Genomic DNA, 21,700 nt, shown 5'->3' with positions numbered 1-21,700 from the left:
TTATAATAATATAAATGTTAAGCCTCTGGTTTATTTTTAAAGGGTAGGCTTAACATTTAGTTAGGCCTACAGAATTAGCTTAACAGTGTGAGTAAAATCCATGTTGTAGGTTACTGATTAAGTCTATACAGCACCTACAGTATATCTTGTAAGTGGCATTTATATGAATATCACTTAGCTAAGATCATATTTCTTGCATATCTAGAAACATGCATCTAGAATAGAGAATCTATCATTTTTATGAAGAACTATGAGAGTCAGTTAATCTTTTCCCTCTGAAAAACATTGGTCAAAGGAAAATTCAATGTGTGAGTTTGTGTTGGTAAAGCATTCTTAATTGTGGACTGCAGGTTTGCAAGGTGTTTGATGTAAAACCTCTGTCATTTTCTGGTCGAGGGCACAGATGGCAGTAGCTGCATTAAAACCTCACAATTTCAACTTTCCAGGACATGTTTGCACTGGGTGTTTGTTTATTTCTAGCCCTCGCTTGAGATGGGGATTGATCCCTCTCTTTCTTGTCCAATAGGCTATCGTTGTAATCACAGCATATTGACCCAAGCTGTCGGGCACATCCACCAAATCAGATAATAAAGTTTTTTTTTAAAAAGTGGAATAATCTAATATTTCAGCTTGAACTCTTCATGCACTGTAAAGCATGGTTATCTCTAGTCATATTCAGAGCGAAAGGCTGAAGCGTCATGGGTTCAATTCCCAGACGAACCAAGTATACAGAGGGTGAACTGGAAGCTGGAGTGGTGCCAGTTAACCCTCTGGGCACTGCGAGGTGACCTTGAGCAAGGCACCAAACCCCCAACTGCTCAGAAGTGCCTGTCCATGTGCAGCCCCCTCACTGTGACATCTCTCCATGATATGTGCATAAACAGAGTGAACATTTGAATTACCCCAAGAGGGATACATAAAGTTTAATATTATATCAATCAGAGAGAATAATCTTTAAGTCCATACATTATTCATCTTCAGTGCTTCCTACAACCGAGATCACTGGTTTTGTGATTTCTGTCAGCCTTCAAGCTGTGTCCCAACTTTTATTCCTCTCCTTTTCTGACTGCCATTGCCTCCACCATACTTCCTTCACCCCTGACCAACACCCTTTTATCTCCTCCTTCTTTCTTCTTTGCCCAAATCCACGAAAATATATAATTTCCTGCGCTTCAGTCAGTTGTTTGTTTTTTGTGTATTTTTTTTTTTTTTGGGGGGGGGGGGGGGGGTTCCCCTTTCGCAAACCCCAAAGCCTGTTGATTAGAGGATAACAAAAGCAAGAATACAATTTATACACAAAAAATAAACCAAAAAACGAGGCAAGCTCTAACCTTTGACATATCTTTGAGACAATAATGTAGTTGAGATGTGAGTATAGGATTCATCCTGTTAATAATATGTTAAGTTCCTGAAAGAGAAAAACATGGCACAATGTCGATTGTCGTGAATGTAGTAATTCTGTGTGTGTGTGTGTGTGTGTGTGTGTGTGTGTGTGTGTGTGTGTGTGTGTGCTACCTGAGGGGAAATATTTACACCTGGAAGGCTGGTGGCCTCGCCTTCATTGGCTGCAGAATGGGATAGGATGTTTTAACTAAGACTGCAGCCTCCCAGGAGAGTTGCACACCCTTTACAAAAAAAGTTTCAGAGAGTAATCGATGTCTGCCAAGTATTTTCTCTTTAGACTACTGTATGTCAGCTGGACCGAAAGAGATTTAACCATTCGGTAAATGCAAGGGGGACAAAATGAATTTGAAAAGTGTACCTACCAATTCCCAGAGGAAATTGCACTCTTGCATAAGCATAACGCATGAAAAGTCAATCATGTCTGGGGTAGCACTGTCAGTGTTTTGCCTCCTGGTTGCCACACAGCACGGTCATTTCAGGGTTGTTATTTGCTGTTCCATTCAAATCTTTCTTTTTCATTCTTCATTCAATATGACAAGTTTTTTTTCCGATTTGACTTGAGTTTAGTCTCTTGTTGGTTTTAATTTTTCTAGTTTGTTTACTTTTCTTACATTGTATTTGTATTTTTGTATTTTATTTAATTTTAGCTCCACTTTTTATATTTATGGTAGAGTTGGAACTGTTTAAAAGATTAATGACCTCCAAAATGGGTATTCCAGGCAATAGGTATATCGTATTGGTTGTAATACAGTCATAAATGGATAATAATATATGGATTTTTCGACTAGACTGCAGAAAACCCAACATGAATTATCTTAATTTTTTGCAAAAGAAACAGACTAAACTTAAGAATTGAAAAGATAAAACTTTATAATTCAAAGCAAAAACTCTGAAAATAGGGGACATCCTTTCATTCAAGAAGTTCACTCAGAGAAATGATGAAAAGATGGTTTGGATGTCTACATGATCAATGGGTTTATTTTGAAGTCAGGACAGCCCATTATTAGTTGCACTGATGTGCCAAAATCAATATTCCCTGATGTCTATCTTTGCCTGGAAGTGTTTGATTCACATCTTGTAAAAGCTATTAACCTTCTTTTCCAAAAAATGATGACTGTCTCCTCATTATGTTGCAGCCACAGTAGGTCAGTAAAGTGGTAAAACAACAGCACAGAGCGAGGACTGCGTGACGAAACACATGTTCATCCTCATTTTGGCACAATTAAGGTCCGTCATTGCTGAGATCTGTAGCTTTCATACTGTCCGTTTCTAATGTCAACCATGTGGCGACTGATACAACATTATGCAAATAAAGTACAGCAGGAAACATTAGGACAACTAAAAATATGCATTTAAACCATGATTAATAAACATGAAGCTGACAAGCATACAATGGTTCATTCCTGCCGTGCTGAATCACCTCCATCATCTTCTGGAAAGTAAGACAAAATGTTACCGTGCCAATTTTCTCTTGCAGTACAAATATGTTATTTTCTTCTAAGTTAATAGAGTCGTTTAATATTTCTGCCTACTGGGGTCCATAAACAATCTCGGAGTTGCATAAATTGGGTCTGACTGGAAAGCTGAAAGTCTTCAATGTATTCATTTTCTATTCTATTGTACTCATGTAGTCTGCATACTACACTTTGATCTGTTATGCCCCATCCACCACCCTCACCACTCTTCAAAACGGGGACGACTGCTAGCATGAGAAGGAAAGTGTTGACTTCTTCGACTTGTAACCAAAACCACCATCTTTCCGTAATAGCCTAAATCTAACACCAACCCAACATTGTGGCATCTTAACCCCCAGTCTCTGGTGTCAAAGTCCCGTGTGTTGTATGTCCAGCCATCCACTCCCACTACCTTCCTATAACTAATGCAGCATAAGGAAATCACGCATTCTGGCTACAATTCCCCCCTAAATGGACGCTCAAACTACATGTTTCTAGAGATACGGTAGGTTTGCTGTAATGCAATTAGGACTAGGTAACATTTGAATTAAGCAGCCATACCAAAAAAAGGGAATAAGTAAGGAAGGGTACAAGCATGATGGATCATTAATGTCAACATTTTCTTTATTTAAATGAAGTCAGTTTGACTTTTCTTATTTAATAAATCCTTACAATGACTTTAATCTATTCTCCTGCTGTCCTTCAGGTTATGCTCCTGTCACAGGAATGTGCCACCCAGTCCGGAGCTGCACCCTCAACCATGAAGATGGCTTCTCTTCAGCCTTCGTTGTGGCTCACGAGACCGGACATGTGTAGGTCTTCTTCTGTTCTTCCTTCTTTGTTGTCTCTGTAGGGTGTTTGGAGCTCCTAAACCTACATGTTCCTCTTCCTGTTTGAAAGTTTTGGGATGCGTTTGGGAAACGATTGTCCTTCCGCTGAATACCACAGCCTTGTTTAAGTATGAATGTATGCCTGGGGCTTTGTTTCACCATGATCTCTATTTTAACTGACATGGGGGACCTTTAAGCAGATTGGCCTTGAGCACTCTGAGAGTGAACATCTTAGTCTTTTATTGAATTTCATGGTTTATTTATCGAGCACATGTCCAAACACAAGCACTCCGCCACTGTTTGTTGTTATGTCGCCCTTTCTCTTTTCCCACCCTTGAATACATCTTAGACAAACTGTAGTGTGCACTTCCTGCAACATATTTCCCTTCTGAAGTACAGATCGCAACAACAACATTCACTCTCAATTTCCTCTCTCAAGACTTCAAAATTATTGAAGCCTGCAGAGACTTTTACACCAGAAACACAATGCAGTTTATTAAGAAAATTAACGCTGCAATTAGCAAGGAGTAGATTCACCCTGAGAAGCGTTTTCCTGCAGGTGGGAAGTGTGTTCATGTGTTAACTATCCCCAACATGCTGCAGAAATTTTGCTGCAGAATCAAACGTCCACTGCAACATTTTGTAGTAGCTCACCACAGGCTGCACTTTGCTGCTGCTACTGAAGGTGGGTTTTCAGTGTACGGAACATATCAAATAAGCCAGGATAGAACTGTGGATGGTTCATGATTAGAGCTGGAAAGGGAACAGTACAGCAGAGTTTGTCCTTGTGGTGAACCACTTGACTGCAATGAAAAAAATCCCCTGCAGCCAAAAAAACATTTCCCCCCTACACTGCCTTTATAACAGAGAAGTCTGCAAAACTGGACTACTGCAACTGCAAAAGTTATTATTTAAAAAGTTATTATTATTATTTATATTATTATAATTATTACTCTTGATATTTGGAGCATTTTCTTTTTCCCTTTTTTCTTCCTTTTGTTGATAAAAAACTATTTAAAATACTTATTAATTAATTAAAAATCACGTTGACATTACATGCTGCAGAGCGAAACCTAAATTTGTTGCTGTTTTAGTTTGAGCTTGTTAAAATGGAAATGACTTGGAAAGGGAGGGATGATGTTGGTTAAGGGAATAGATAAATTATTCTCCAGCAGGAGCAGCAGCTGTTTGACAGAGTTAACCAGCTGAGACGGCAAGGATCCATCCTGCTGAAATGGCCCCGGGCGAGACACCAAAACCTCAAACTTCATGGTTGTCGCTGTGCATCTCACCGGGGACAAGTGAAGAAAGGGTTTTATTTTCAGGAATCAATAGACAAAAACATAAAATCAACGAAACCCGGAGCTGTACTATACACACACAGCTGCTGTAGAATTCAGTTTCAACAGCAAGCACAGCCTTGTTGTTGCTGTGATTGGTACATCACGTTTCATGGCTCTGATTGGTTGTAGGTCTATCCGATTGCGTCAAGAGGTATGTTGCATTTATGATTAGCCTGGTGATGCCAGGGGAGGATTTGTTGGGTCTCTGTAAATCATAAATAAGTCAAAGAGTGTGACCTAGACCTACTCTATATGTCAAGTGTCTTGAGATAACTTTTGATATGATTTGGCACTATAAATAAAAAGGAATTGAATTGAATTCTTTCTTAACTAAGGAACATCTGACAGGAAGGAGGACGATGTTTGACAATATGTTCTTCCTAAGCTGAGGAGATGAATGGCTCCACGAGGCGGAGACAGAAAAAAGACATCTTAAAGTTTGTGAAGTGTTGACGATTCTCTTGCCATTCCTCAAACTTGTCTGATGATCAGCAACCTTTATTGTGATAAAAACTACCTAAAAAAACAGAAACTGGCATTGGGAAAAAAATATTTTGAAGAATTTGATTGAGAGCAACCCTACGTCACGTAAAAGGCAGCGCCCCCTCTCTGGTGAAAACAAAGCAGAAGACCTATAGGCGCTAATGCAAAAAAGAGGAGTGAATACTCACTTTAAAACAAATCCAATTATATTTGAGAAAACACATTAGAGTCTATGGGAAATACAAGTAATATTTCCATATTTATTGATAGAATGATGGCAGAAAGATGACAGAATGATTTAAAAAAGTTGCAGTGAGTACGTGTGACAGAGGAACAGAGCTATACTGCAGCAACACTTTTGTGTGGTATCTTTTAACATTAAAACAGGCAAACATGTTCTAGTAGAAATCCAAAATGCATACCAACCTGAAAATTGGCAGAGTATGGGACCTCCATACTTATGCAACAAACTAAACCAACAAGGTTCAACTCACCCAATGATTTTTTATTCTTCCTTTGTATTTAATGTCAAACTAATTTAAGTATATGAAGCAAAAATGAAGCATTCATGAGCATGAAAGTTTATTCCTGACCTGGAAAAAAAAATCCAATTACTAGTTTTTTCCCCGGAGCTTTAAACCACACGTCTTTAACCAAGAGGTCACTCTAAAAGCATATTTTGCTTTTGCTGTTTAGCGCTTTCAACCGTTGATTTTAAATTTGTGAGGAGTCACTGCATTACTTCTTTAGAAACATCATATGAAAAAAATAAAAACATGCACACTGAGTCCTGTATGTTTCGCACAATATGTTTTCATTTTTTTTTTCTTATACCTTTACTAAACAAAATGAAAATGTGAGAGGCAGTGCCAATTTCACAAACTGATAGCAGAGCTGCAGAAGCACTTTAATGCATTTCTAAATATACCTGAATAGGAACGTGTCGATGACACTGGAACATACGGCATTGACGCCTCAGCTGCTGACACACATATTTATTGATGCATACTTTCTGTTAGCAGAACACGACCTCTCATTCGGAGCAAAGACAGTGCAGGATGTACAGCCGTGCACAATGAGAACACTGTGCAAACTTTTTTTATTTCTAACTTTCTCTCACTGTTCTTTCAGGCTGTGTTGTGTTGTAGAGTGGGGAACAACAAAGAATATCGTCTCCAACTCATTCTAGCGACATGTCTGACAGGAGACGCAGCTATTGGAAAGAACCGAATAAGAAGGCGAATGATGCATAATAATTGCTGAAACCCAAAGGAGCCGCACTCACAAACAAAGAGTACCACCATCTGTCCTCTTTATAAACCACTTCTTCGTAGCTGTTTATCGAAGATGTTTGGTATATGACAGTTACATTAATGACCTTGTAAGCAAAGTCTGCTGGGTCCAATTATTTTTAAAAACAGAACGTGTTGATTTTCTCAAACCCACCAGCGGCAGGTATCAACAGTCTGTGTGCATCAATACATAAACATCATAAATGGCTTGTAGCATAGCTTCTTCATCAGAATCAGTAAGTACTCTTCTGTGGGTTTTATCTTCTAAATTCCATTAAGTGAGGAATGTTTGTCATCAAAGCAGAGCAGAACTACAAGAAATTGGAAGGACGTTTTCATAAATTTCAAAGTTGGCCAGTGTTTATCTCAGTTATATATTCTCTTTTATGACAACAATTTGAAGTATGAAAGTTGTTTCTAAATCGTTTTAACAGAAAAATTCCAACTGTAGGCCCATTAACTAGCTTTTTCTAAAACTCTGAGATATCATTATCAGCAGATGGAGTTTGCTCAGTCGTCATAAAGATGGAGCTGTATTTGTTGGGATTGTATCCATTATTTTTTAAAGTATTTCAGAGATAGTAGTTTGATAGAACAATACCAAATACCCATCAGCTGATGAAGATGTGGACGTATTCTGAGACAATGGGCCCCTGGGCACAGACATCTAAGAGGCCCCCCACTCTGTCTACGTAGGAACACATCCAAATTCAAAGAGTCGACTTTTAGCAAATTTGTAGTCATTTTGTTTCACTGTGTGCTCATTTTACCACCATTTTTAGTTGTTTTGTGTGTCTTTGTGATTGTTTTGCATCTATTTTAATACATTTGTTGTGTCTTCGTTTTTTGTCATTTGTTGATTATTTCCGTCTCTTTGTGGTCGTTTTGCATCCCTATAATCATTTTTTTGTCTCTTTGTGGTCTTTTTTGGTTGTTTTGTGTATACTTGTGGTCATGTAGCATCTCTTTGTGACCATAGTCTGTTTTTTCAGCAAAATTTTATGACCTTATGGGCCCCTGGTCCTGTGCTCGGTAGGCATGTTCAGTAATCTTATCAATTGGTGAAGACTATCTAATATGGTTGAAAGCACAAAAAAAAAAAGAAGTAATAATAATAAGGAGACTGCAATATCTCCAGTTGATGTTGGATTATTTTTGAAACATTTTAAATATATATTATTACATATATTATACATACTCTGACAGGCTCCCAGTCTCAACAACCTGTGAGCGAGACACTGGTTCGACTCTGGCTGGAGACTTTTGTTGCCCGTCGTCCCTGTCCCTGTCTCCCCTCATTTCCAGCCGTCTCTCTATTGTCCACTCACTAGCATGACATTTATAAAAAAGAAAAAGAAAAGAAAGATGGATGGGATTCAGAAGCGTGTCAAATCCTGGGAATGTTTTCAATTATCCTTCTCAGTATACAATTGTTTCTGCGGTTATTTCAGTGGGACTAACTGTGAGTCGTCAGCGTCTTATGATCCATAAACAGCTCAGAGCAAGTTTTTAGTTCTAGAGAAAAAAAAGTTATTTCACAAATTTATATCTGAATGTCAATTTTTGTTTTTCATGAAGTTTTTTGACATCTCCTGGTTTAAAAGAATTCTAACCATCATTTTTGTTTTTCAGTTCTGTAACAGAGCACAGTACCTAACATTTGCACGAACCTTTTATCTAATACTTTTTGGGTGCATTCATGCTATTGGTTATTCCCTTGAACTAAATCATTAATAAAAATCAGCAATGATTTCTCAGTGAAAAGAGAGAAGCTGTGCCTTTTTATTCAGGTTTGTGATAAATGAAAATGAGCTTTAGAAAATAATCTGTTAATCAATCAGTTGAATACTTGATTAAGAAGTTCCAAACAAATCAAGGCCTAAATGTCTCTAATTAATTGTAAAGTTTTAAAGTTTAAAGCTAGGTGCTGCCGAGGCAATGGACATTTTCTCTAAAGTCCTCAAGATTAAGAATTTAATTTTTGTGTGTGTGTGTGTGTGTGTGTGTGTGTGTGTGTGTGTGTGTGTGTGTATGTGTGTGTGTAAATACCAGCCCCCAGATGGGAAGGTTTTGGTAGAATGATGTATTACTTAATGAGAGCCTTCAAACCTCACACCTGTGAAAGCTTTTTATTCCCCGTCTAGTGGGAACTAAACAACCGCCAAAATGACGGTTATCAGTCCAGGTTCAGTTGCACTCTGTTGTAGACCAACCACAGGACTTTATGATTGCAGATATGTGAGAGTTCAAAAGCTAAACTACCATTAAACCCATGTGCTAATCGTGTGTGTGTGTGTGTGTGTGTGTGTGTGTGGGGGGGGGGCATTGAGTGAGTATGTTGTGCTGCTGACACTGAGTGTGTTCCCATGCTGTACCAAACTTCACTGACTCTGGCTCCTAAAGTGAAGAGAAAAGTAGCAGGTGCATAGCAAATATATCCCTGTAATATATCAGTACAAGACACCTTGTTATTCATGATGTATGGGATTCACTTTCTGTCTGGAACAACAATGCTTCTTATAAAATATTTCATTGTTGGTCTTGTGACAACCGACATGATAAATCCACATCATCAGTTGCAATAAAGCGCAGATGATTGTGTGATCTGAAATTGCCCGTGTGTATGGATGAACCTATATCTGACCGCCATGGTAATACTAATGTACAGATACAGTTTCTTTACTAGTCCAGGCATTTAAAATGGACATTTACAGTAGGTTCCTCTTAATAGATGAAGGTAATATCTACGGTAATTATCTGCTTACTAAAAACTTCTGATGCTTGAAGGAAGCAGATTTCTATCTTTTGAGAATAACATAACCTAAACTGAATGTAAATGATCATAAATCTTTAGTATCTTTATTTTTTTTAATAAATAAAATAGTATGTTATTTTCCACTTCTTGCCACTGAGAGATCATCTGAGATTTTGTGTTATGAGTGAATGGTATACTAACGCCCTATTTACTTAAATCTCCTTCCTACACATTGGCTTATTTTAATGTCCTGCAGTTTTGTAAATGTTTGCTTGTCTCTTTATGGGAACAGGTTGGGCATGGAGCACGACGGCCAAGGAAACCGCTGTGGGGACGAAACTGCGATGGGAAGCGTGATGGCTCCTCTGGTTCAGGCGGCCTTCCATCGATACCACTGGTCCATGTGCAGCGGACAGGAGCTGAAGAGATACATCCAGTGAGTTCATTGATCATATTAGAATTCATGACAAAACTGCAGCCTAAATGAATGGAGCTGAAAGGGTTGAAAATATGATATTGAATGGTTGAAGAGTCCATCAAGCTTTATTAAGAATCTCTACCAGGGCCACACCATCAGAGATATTTTTCATCTGGATCTGCTTAAAAATACACACACACTATACACAATCATGCTGAATGGCTACCACAATTATTTTTTTTTAGACAATACCTAAATTCTTCCTGGGAATATAAAACTTAGACTTAGACTTCTCTTTATTGATCCCTTTGGGATGACTCAGGCAAGTAAATTGAGTTTCCAGCAGCTTACAAAAAATACACTATAGGATAATCAATAAACTCTTAGCTAAATAAATACAGAAAGTATAAAAAAAAACAATAAACAGTAAGCAATAAACTTTAAGTCAAATATATATGAGGTAGATGTAAGAATACAGGTCAAATAAAATTCACAGAAAGTTAAATCAGATAAGTTAAATGTAGAGTAAATGTATAAGATAAAATATGTTTGACTGTATATGAAATAAATAAGCAGTAAGATTCAATTATTACACTTAAGTGGTGGATAAAGTTATTACACAGAAAAAACACAAAAGAAGAAAAAAGAGTCACATTCGTGAATATGAATGAATCATGTTGCTTTAGCAAGAAAACAAAAGCTTGTACAGAATTTGTAGGTGGAAGTGTTGAAAAAAGACACATTCCATTTTATTTAACCTTTTACAGCTCGGGTCCATTTCACAAAGCAGGTTTAGTGAAAACTCTGAGTCTGTTAACCCTGAAATGAGGGAAACTCTGAGTTTTCCGTTTCACAAAGGGAGGTTACTCAAACCAGAGAGAGAGGGGTAACCCTAGCCAGTTTCACAAAGAGAGGTAACTTAACCTCTCGGTCAGTTACCATGGTAACATGCTCTCTGAAACTAACCTGATCGGGACCAGGTTTTTCTCAGAAAACCTTGAGTTTCTCTCTGTCTCCGCCCTCTTTCAGCCACACACGGTGTTTGATTTCCTCATTCATTCAGTCAGCACGCGAGTTTTGGCGAAGTATAGTTCTGCTATAGTTCCGTCTGTTTTTTCAGAAAATCACTGCAAAAATCAGACATTAGAAGTTATATTAGGTGGTGACTATTTCGCTACCATGGCATGTCCTTTTGATAATGATCCCGTGGATGAAGGCGCAGCATTACTGCACAGAGAATTAAATATTCGTCGAGAGATGATTATCAGACTATTGATTATAGATGCGCTTGCTTTTCCAGGCAATTCTCTTTTTGAGCGGTACCGTTTCACGTCACTGTCTATCATTTACATACACAACCTCATCCGTCTTTACATTTCCAACATTAACAACCAAAGTCATGCTCTCATATCACAGCAGATATTGTGTGTTGCGCTGCGTTTTTTTGCAAAAGGGAGTTTTTTTAGAAGTTATATTAGGTGGTGAATATTCCCACTACCATGGCATGTCCTTTTGATAACGATCCCGTGGATGAAGGTGCAGCATTACTGCACAGAGACTTAAATATTCTTCGGGAGATGATTATCAGACGGCGCATAGACGTCCTTGCATTTCCAGCGGTACCGTAGTTGTTGTGCCATTCAGCACTCCTGCCTTGAAATGTGCCCCCTGGCATTATAGGTGATATTCTGGATCAGAAGGCTGTTGTTTCGACCTATAGGAGTAGTTTATATATATATATATATATATATATATATATATATATATATATATATATATCCTGGTAACCCACAACGGCCAGAAGAGTGGTTACTAACAGTCATTAAACTATTTTAAAGAGTTTAAAGTCACAAACTTGGATAATAGGGAACACAATACAACACCTTTTTGTATGTTCTGTGGAAATATACTGCAGCCATATTTACTTAATGAATGAAATGGATCTTTTGAGCAAGTTGAATGAATTTGACTCAGCGTTTCCTAATTATAATCCCAGCTTTTCTTGCAATTCATAGGTTCAAACATGTGTGTTTTTAATTGGGTTACCTGTAAATAAACTACTCCTATAGGTGGAAACAACAGCCTTCTGATCCAGAATATCACCTATAATGCGAGGGGGTGCATTTTCACGGCAGGGGTGCTGAATACGCACAACACCGTTTCATCACAGTCCACCATTTACATACACAACCTCATCCGTCCTTACATTTCCAACATTAACAACCAGTAATGCTCTTATATCAGAGCAGATATTGTGTGTTGCGCTGCGTTTTTTTGCAAATGGGAGTTTTTTATACAACATATAAAACAGCCACTTACGGGAATATTTACTTTACCATGTAAAACATGCTCAAAATGAGGCGTCACAATGAGGTTGTGCCGATGTTTTACCTGTTTGAACAATGTTTTTATGTTTCATCTTAAGCTGCTGCCAAGTGCGCTTCTCCCTCGTGTGAAGCACCTAAATTAAATAAATTAATAGGCTCCCACTCAAGCAGTTTCCCCTGTGATATTATTGTGATTGCAAAGGACTACATTTAAACTTACGCACTGACCCGAGCAGCAATGTCCTCCCGCACCGTCTCCCTCTCTTTTCCTGCTGCAGCGGTGTAAACATGCTCAAACTCACCGTATGAGCGCATTAATATTTACAGTTGCAGTTTATAGCATAGCCCTCCCCTTCCCCATTGCCCTGGTGACTCGTCGAATCAGGGCTCCATTGATGCTGTCTTTTTTTACTTGTGGTGCACGCGCTTAACTCCAGGTCAAACTACTCTGAGTTGATCAACCTAACGCAAATCAGCTGCTCTGAAACCGAAAACTCAGAGTTTCCTATCTCAGAGTAGATCAACTCAGAGTTCAGGGTTAGACTCAGAGTTTGTTGAACCTGCTTTGTGAAACGGACCCCAGGAGTCAAATATATAAAGTGCTTTATAAATGGTATATATAATATATATATAAATGGTGTATATTTATAAGTATATAAACCCTTCGTCCTTACCTGAAGGTCAAACTTTCGACAAAGTTTCTCTGAAATCTGTGCTACAGATGATAAAATAAACACAGATGAGGTAACATTAACCACTACAGTGTGTTACATTGTTTGCATTAAAGTAAGGTGAGAAGAAACGTTTATCTGTATTTTCTTGGAAACCAACTTTACAGTACCTACATTCAGGCTTTTGATTTAGCTGCACAAAAATCAGTTTTAACAGGAAACGTTCAGTAGTGAATGAACACTAGAGAATAACATGAAACATGAAGAAGAAAAAGAAAGAAATTAAATGAGATACGAATGACAATATGCAGTCAATCACCATACAGCACTCTGTGTTTTTTATAGAGCTGCTGTGGGTCGTCTTCAGCGGCTCCATTGCAGAGACACATCAATATCAAAGTGTAACGGTGTGATAATGAAGGATGATAGACATGAAAGTTTTGGTTCTAAAAGTAAAGGAAAACACTTGGTGAAGCGGCTGCGATGAAATTTATGAGGTGTTTAAATAACTGTACACGTCTTTCTTTGAGCGGGGGTTTAGCTGTGCCACCTCAAGTGAACAATTAGGAGCCGCAGAACAAAAGAAATTTTAAAATGTCTTGCTGCTCACTTTGAGCTGAAATGCGTTTCATCTGCTTTCTATTTTCAAAACATGGCTTTCTTTTTGGTCCGTTTGTAACCCCAAAGCTCAAGCAGGCTGATGCTTGAACATTAAAATAAATTAAAATAAAAGCCAGTATTCAACGGTGGTCGCGTCTCAAATAAAGTCCCAGTAAAAACACTGAGGGGGTGGAATTATCTGTACAACGAGGGCTCACACATAATTAATAAGTAATAAAAACTTCCACAGCAATAACTCCATCAGTTCAACAGCAGTCCTGTGTTTCCCATTGCTACTGAACCAAAATTTGCATACTTCTGCCAATCTTTAATGACTGTTGATGCAACTTGGCACTCCCTCCAGATGTTTTACAATCAAGGCCTTTAAGCCCTTTGAGTGGAGGGTTTGAATTTGAAACATCCGTGCATAAAGAGTTAAATGAAAAACATTTCTTGTTAAAGTGAGTTTGACAAGTCTATTTGTTGCACTGATGGACTTAATTCTTTGAAATATACATTTTACTGAACAGTAGATAGACACGGTATGAGTTAAAAACGTCGAACCGTAGCAAAAAATGCATTTAATTAATTCACTCATTTCGAAAATATGATCTATATTATGATGAAATATCCTTATAAAGCTGGGAAGTAGAGATAAATGTTTGTCTGTAATATAAGCCTGTTTCACAGCCTGGTTTTCTCGGCATTCCAGATAAATACAGGCCCCATGCCACAAATCCATTTGGAAAAACACCTTAATGTCTTAATGATGATAAAAAATAATGAGCCTGTGTTTAGTGTCTGATTTCAGAATCACCTGTTCTTTCAGCACATACGACTGTCTCTTGGATGACCCTTTCAAACACGACTGGCCGCAGCTTCCTGAACTTCCTGGCATCAACTACTCGATGGATGAGCAGTGTCGATTCGACTTTGGAGTGGGCTATAAGATTTGCACTTCAGTGAGTTCAACCCTCAGGCTTCCTTTTAGTGGACGGGTGCTACCTGCCCAGTGTTCACCCTGTTCCCTTGGAAAAAAATATGCCTTTAAGTGAAACTTGGCAGAGAAAAGAGGAAAGAATCCATTCACTTTTACTGATAGATCTAAGAAAGAAATGGTATTTAAGAAGGGCAGAGAATATCTGGTGAGCCTTTTTTTTTACAGAAAGATGCACAGCAGATGATGTCAGCAGCTTTCTGAGGAACTGACTTCTAAATATCAGCATAGGAGCCGAATCTGTTGCTAGATAAGTGAGAACTTCAAACGGACATCTGCTTACTTTACACACCTGCTATCCTGCTAGTTCTCTGCAGATGTGTGATAAATATTCAGACTATTTTCTGTCATCTGCACAACTTTTCTTCTGCTATCACCTCATTACCTTGATCTACACTGACTTATAATTAATGTTGCTTTTTATGAAAGGGATGAGTAAAGATGCTAATTAAAGCCTTGATATTACAGAAAGAAAAAGTTCTATCCATCACCCAAGACTCCGGAAATTAATAGGGTATTTGCTTCTTGGGTTAGGAGCACCTTCTTAAGCCATTCTTTGTCAGAATATTTTCTCATCAGGACTGGTTCAATGTTGAAGTGTGAAAAGGAGCTCTTTATTTTGGACTTCTACTGAAAGTCGTTCAGAGTACAGGCTGCAAAGGTGAGGTTAAAAAGGCAGAAATCGAAGTACTTGATGTGTAATAGATTTGATGATGAGGTCCATCTAACCATGTCATGCAGAAAACATCATGCCCTTTCAAGACCTTTTTCTGTTTTTTGTCTGTCATTTATAAAGTAAAAAAAAAAAAACCCTCCAAACTTGCAATGATTTTGAAATGTCCGTCAAAAGCATTTTGGATTTGGACAGAAGGACTCCTGGATAACTGGCCACTTGACATAATTGCTGCTTCCTTTGATTTCAGTATACAAATCTACCAGGAGGTCAGGCAGCCAGCTATCAGGTTTAATACCTTCCTGCTGGACCTTTCAGTTTACCCAGACACTTTTCTCTTTGCAAATTATTCAGAAGGTTAGTTTAAGGTACTTTTTATACATGGGTTCTCATTATATTTCACTTTCCCAAACCAAAACTGCTCAGCCACTGCAGAGGAAATGTAATTCAGTTTTTCTAAAGCAGCTCAGCATTTGATAAAACTCCAGAGCCATTAACAGTGGTAGAAGTATTAAGAAGTTTTTCTTAAAGCTGCTACAATATGTATATTTTTTTATATTAAAGTGTAGCGCCTCTCTCTCTCTAAGCTTTCCTATAGTGAGAGTAAAGCATCAAATGTCTGAAAGGTACTGAAAAGAAGTTGCTCTTTGACGACTCTGCAGTTCTCCTCAGTTGTACCGAGCATTTTAGCTTCTTTTTAGCTCAGTCTTTTTTTTCTCCTTACTTTATAACTTCAGCTTTATTGTGTGGTCTCGCTCTCAGTGGCCTTGTGTCTTTATACAGCAGACAGCTGTTGTCAGTGGCAAATCCCTGATAAAGTCACTGTACGCCACCTACCCAGCATTAAATAAAAGAAAGAGAAAAAGGCAGCTATTAGTCCCAAGCTACAAACTTCATCATATTGATATATATACTGTATACCACTATGTTAAAATACTGTACTCCATTACAGTTAGTCAAAGTCCTACATTCAAAATTTAGTTTTGTTTAAAAGTATTCTAATTTTTGTGTTAAAGTGGGGGTAATATATTTATTTTGAAAGTTAAAACTATAATGATGCATCATGTTTTATAAAGTGATCATTATTTCTATCCTTATCTGTAAAGTAACTTGAAATGACAACTGGTATATTTCCCATTTAAATGTACTGGCAGGGAAAAAAAGCATACAATTGATATAATTAGTAGTAGTTTAAGTAGTTAAGTAAATTTAATCAACTGTATTTACCTTCCATTTGTGGCCATTGCCCATCCCACCTCCTCTCAGTGTGGGCTGAAACAAACACTCCTTCCTGACCTTTTATTTGCCAGCTGTAAAGACTGGATCTGTACTGAGAAGTACAGCCTGACAAAAAATGTTTGCTAACAGCGTGTTTACCCCGCGGCTGTGGCTCAGGAGGTAGTGCAGTCCTCCACTAATAGCTAGAAGCTTGGTGGCTCGGACCCTGGCCCGTGCAGCCTACATATCAAAGTGCTCTTGTATTGGCACCTTGCATGGCAGCCTTTGTGTTAATGGGTGAATGCTGGCTTGTGTTGTGAAATGCACGAGCAGTACATGCTCGCTGTCATCTTCATTCAATTATCTTGAACAAAAATCGAAACATAAATAAATGTAGATATTCACAGTTAACAAACATGATGGTGAGATATAGAACAGCATAACTGATTCACTTCTAGCACCTCCAACAGCACAAATGAGTCCTGTCATTGCCAAGGTCAGCAGATAAAACTGCCTTAACCGAACCTCAGACCATCAGATGGTTTATAACACGGAACCGTCTGAGAACCATCATTGGAAACTGTTTGGAGAAGGGCAGGCGTTTTGACTAAATACCTTGCAGGTGTTTGGATGAACCATCTGTCAGTCAAACTCTTGCCGAAAACTATCAAGACAAGAAAGAAAACATATTTTCCATCAAAAATGCCCGTTTTGTCTTTTGCGCTAAAACACAAAGGCATTGCCTGGTGCCTGACAAGATGTGAACCCATGATCTCATGTTATCGCTATAATTTGGCTGCTGTGTCAGGTAAGCCTTTACCCCGAAGGCTCACCTTGTGTTTACAACTCCAACCTCAGATAATGGCCAAGCAGTCAGAAGTCAGACATCTTCGGCCAAATTAACAATGGATGCACAGCGGATGAGCTTTTAGATCTTGCAGCACAAAAACATCTTTATTTCCAGCCCTTTGTGGGCTGCATGTCCTGTTGGTTCTATAAAGGCTGTTCTAGTTTCCTCCCACCCATTGGCTTAGCTGGAGAGTGTTCACGCTGGTACACATCAGCAACATGTCTCTGTTCACTGTTTTCCAGTGCATACAGGGAGGTGTCATGAAGCTCCTGGGAAGAGAAAGAAAACAGCTGTTAATTCAATTCCTCCGAGGGATTCAACAGAATCAGAGGCCGGGATAATATGATACAATCTGTGTCATGATAAATCAGATTTACCTCAATAAGAATTATTTTACATCAATGCAGTTTCTGTATTTCCTTTCTAATATATATTTGATGGACGTGAACATATATGTACATAAATGTGAATGCAGTGTTAGGGAGTTGGACTGCTGACAGCAGGCTGTGGTGTAGCACAGCTCAGGGTGGGTGTATGGAGCTAGAATATGATGCAACCGTCAGAGAGTTTACTGTAAGAGATAAGACATATGTGATTGAGTAATTTATGGATTATGTGACTATAACAGGACTTTTGTGCCAGCCCGAACTACCACAAGGCTCCATTAATAGCAGATAAAAATACTGGACTGTCAGCTGGTTAGTTGTCCTGACTATTGCCCATTTAAAAATGCAATATAAGTAAATTTAGGAGGATAAGAGATTCATGGTGTCTGCAATTTGATAAATTAGGTTTATTGTGCTTCTTACTCTGAGACAGGCTGGTACCAGAAATATACTAAAAGCTGCAGGAAAACACAGCATTACAGCAATGATCTCTCACTATTGACATTACCCAAATGGAAACACTGGCAGCTCTTTTTGAATTTCTGTGTGCTGGCAAATTAAATCAATATGAAGAGGTACTGAAATGATTTAAATTTAAACACTAAAGTGTTCTCTCTCCTGCTGTAGTGCCCTTATGTGACACCGGTTTTTAACACAAACCAAATGACGGCATCCTCCCTGGATTTTATGAACTATAATTTGATTCTGTGTTGAATTTCGTACAGTGCATCACTGTTTCCCCTTAAGTTTACTGAACAACACAGCATCAGGAACCTCGTCCTTCTTCTAAACTCTAGTTATTGTCTTTTTTTCTTTTCTTTTTAAGCTTTTTTTCTCCAAAAGAATGGAATCACATATGGCTTTTTGTACACTTATTGCCATATATATTATATAATATAATGATCACCAACATGCATTTAAAGATGTGCTCGCCTCATTTTAAGGGCAACAGCTTTAACGGAGAGAAAAAATAGGTCTGAGGAAGTCTTTTTTTTGTTGTCGTGCCCATGTACTGTAAAATAGAAAGCGTGAGTAGGTGTGCAGATACTTTATATTGTTTGTCCGATTGTGCAGATTATTACCAGGCATTTTCAGAGATGTTTGCCTTACAAAAGCAGACCATATGTATTTAGATCAGACAACCAAATCACTGCTTCAGATTAGTTTAAATATTCATCTTGAGTAGGTTAGACAAAAGACTTACATCCCCAGTATTTTTCATCGAGAGAGAAGCTTAATATTTAATAAAAATTGAGATTTCTGTTCACTAAATCAGTACACCAAATGAATGATTCAATCCCTGCAGGTCTTAACCAGAATGCCATCTGGTAATACATGTATTGAGCGCAAGAACAGTGCGGGTGACTTTCCTTTTCTACTGAAAAATCCATTTTAACAAGACATCTCACCTGTTGAAAATTATGTTCTAAATATGTGAAGGATTTGCCAAAGTAATGTAATAACCTTGTTTCTATTCACCTCTGGAGTAAAGTGGTACCGACTGAAAAAGAGAAAAAAAGGTAAAACTATGCTGGAGGCAAGTTTCAGATCGTTCACACAAACGTATGGATCCAGAGCGAGACAGAATGCTGCAGGTATTTTCTTTTTTATAATTGAAAATTCCATTGGAGATCTTCTGCTGTTTCCTATCAAACCAGCTGAGATTTCCAACCAGCATTCACTGAGCACTGGTCGGCTGCGGCTGAGCGAAGAATTAGAACAACCCAATCCTCCAGCTGTTTCCTGCAAATACTACACACACACACACACACACACACACACACACACACACACACACACATACACACACACACTTCAAATTGGGTCGAATACGGGAGGATAAGTAGCTACCAAATGTCATTTTCCCCGTCATAATCAAAATAAACCACAGAGTCATAGTAATCTTGCAGCATCCTTAAATTTAGAACAATTTAGGTCAGCGTTCCTAGTGAGCCTGAAGTGACCGACTTACAAGAGCAGGCGGTTTCCCAGACTCCAGCCTGTTTGCACCTTATGTAAACGAAACAAGAGAGTCAGAGCTGCAGTAGTAGTAATGGGAGCAGCTGTACATTTGAGCCAAGTGGATTCTGTTTGTGTCACAAGCTAAACAGGTTTTTGTTTGTCTGTTTGTTTGTTTGTTTAGAGAAAACCTCTTAAATCCAGCTAATTGTCTTTTTTGCCTCTGCAAAGATTAAAGGAGGAGACATTGCTGCTGCAGACATTTTCCTATTAATCCCTGCAGGATTCAGTTGTTCGAGTGTTTTTATTCTTTATATCAAGTCCTCATAATCCGGTTCTAAATCAGTGACCCCTATCTTGGTGAATATGAATGCATTTGGCGATAAACATGTTCTTTGCCTCAAAATCAAATCCAAAATCATTTTCATAATTGAGAGTAATCCGTTTTACAATATTGACGTTTCTCCTGGCAAACAGGTTGGTATGTGTCATCCAGATTTGCATGCAACTGCACATTATGTTCAATATTTATGTCAGTTTAAGCGTTAATGTGCTCCGCCTACAAGAATTTATCTGCCAATTACAGAATCCTGGTATGGTTTGATGGCCACATCCAGATACGTTCCCCCTAATGTCAGTTCGCACCGCACGACTGAAAACCCTGATTTCTCATGCACCGTTTTTTGGAGCCCCAGGTACGAGGATATTCTGCGTTGGCCCGGTGCTCGAGCTGTTTTTGTGTGAACTGTTTAAAAGCAGGATCTGAGCGGCTCATTGGTGCCTCACAGAAACATTAAGATATCTAGCTGGCTAAATTTCTCTTCACTTATGTATGTATGTCTGCTCTTCATTGTCTTCAGTCAATCCAGAACGCTGCCGCAAGACTACTCAGATAGGCGGTCTCACATTACCCCCGTACTCAAAACTCTTCAGATTCTTACTCTTATTTATAGAGCATTGCACGCGGGCTTGTGCATTTGTGAATGAGCTTCTTCTCCCATACTCCTCAGCTCGCTCTCTGAGATCAAATACTGTATGTTATATTTGCTGTCTGTCCCACACACCCGCCTTAAGTCCCCCAGTGATCGAGCTTTTGAGTCTTTAGCACCTAAATTATGGAACGCTCTACCTGCACCCTCCCGGTCGGTGGTTTCAGTTGATTCTTTTAAAAGATAGATGAAACCATATTTGTTTAGACAGGCATTCAGTTGGCCTGTATCTAAGTCTACACTCTGTGTTAGCGCTATACGAATACCTTTGACTTAGTGAACTATCTGGTATCTACCTCCTGGGGAGCTACAGCCAATGAGAGCGCACAGGTTAAGGCAGGGGTGGGCAATTCCGGTCCTAGAGAGCCACTGTCCTGCATGTTTTAGGTTTCTCTCTGCTCTAACACACCGGATTCTAATGATTTGCTCATTATCAAGCAGCTGATGCTTGTCACAGTTTGATTATTGTTAGACTCAGGTGTGTTAGGGAAGGGAGAAACCTTAAACATGCAGGACAGTGGCTCTCCAGTACCGGAATTGCCTACCCCTGGTTTAAGGGGACACCTGGGGAAAAGGTCGCCTGTAACAATAGAAACTTTACCGCTACATGTTGTTGTTGCACCCAGAGTAAACAGGCTATAACAAGTAAAGACATGCGGAAACAGTGGATGTATCAGGTGACCACACCTACAGTTCAAGTGTGAAAACGACAACACTTCTTTTCTTTTTCTTCTTTGTTTGATGACCTCATGAATCCTGATTACAAGACAGCAGGTTTTGTAGTGTGAACAGTACAGCTATCTGATGAAAGTGAAAGTACTGTAGTTTGAACTGCAGTGTACAGTATTAGTGTCAGGTTGTGGTAGAAAGATCAGCTCCAGTGCACCAGTACGCACATGGAGTGGAAAACAAGGATAGCAATATAAACGAGGAAGGTGGTTAATAAAATACTTTATTTTACGCATATATAACAATGCTGGTTACAGTGGGGTTATCTGATCTCTCCTCTTGATATAGAAGAGCAATATCTGCAGTCTGAAGCTAAAGATGA

At 38.7% G+C, this 21,700-nt stretch overlaps 1 protein-coding gene across 1 annotated transcript in view; it reads left to right on the top strand.

The window, feature by feature from the left end:
• Positions 1 to 21,700, top strand: part of adamts3 (ADAM metallopeptidase with thrombospondin type 1 motif, 3) — a gene marked incomplete at its 3' end in the record, with an annotated part of 147,069 nt that overhangs the window by 85,626 nt on the left and 39,743 nt on the right. The window contains exons 8-10 of the mRNA XM_083912903.1: positions 3,565 to 3,670; positions 9,854 to 9,997; positions 14,407 to 14,539. Coding sequence (XP_083769029.1) covers positions 3,565 to 3,670; positions 9,854 to 9,997; positions 14,407 to 14,539 — 383 coding nt within the window. The remainder of the gene's footprint in view (positions 1 to 3,564; positions 3,671 to 9,853; positions 9,998 to 14,406; positions 14,540 to 21,700) is intronic.

Source organism: Echiichthys vipera, assembly GCF_963691815.1.
Source record: "Echiichthys vipera genome assembly, chromosome: 4".
Classification (NCBI taxonomy): Eukaryota; Metazoa; Chordata; class Actinopteri; order Perciformes; family Trachinidae; genus Echiichthys; species Echiichthys vipera.
Note: the sequence above shows the minus strand (reverse complement) of the source record. Positions and strands in the feature narration are given on the sequence as shown.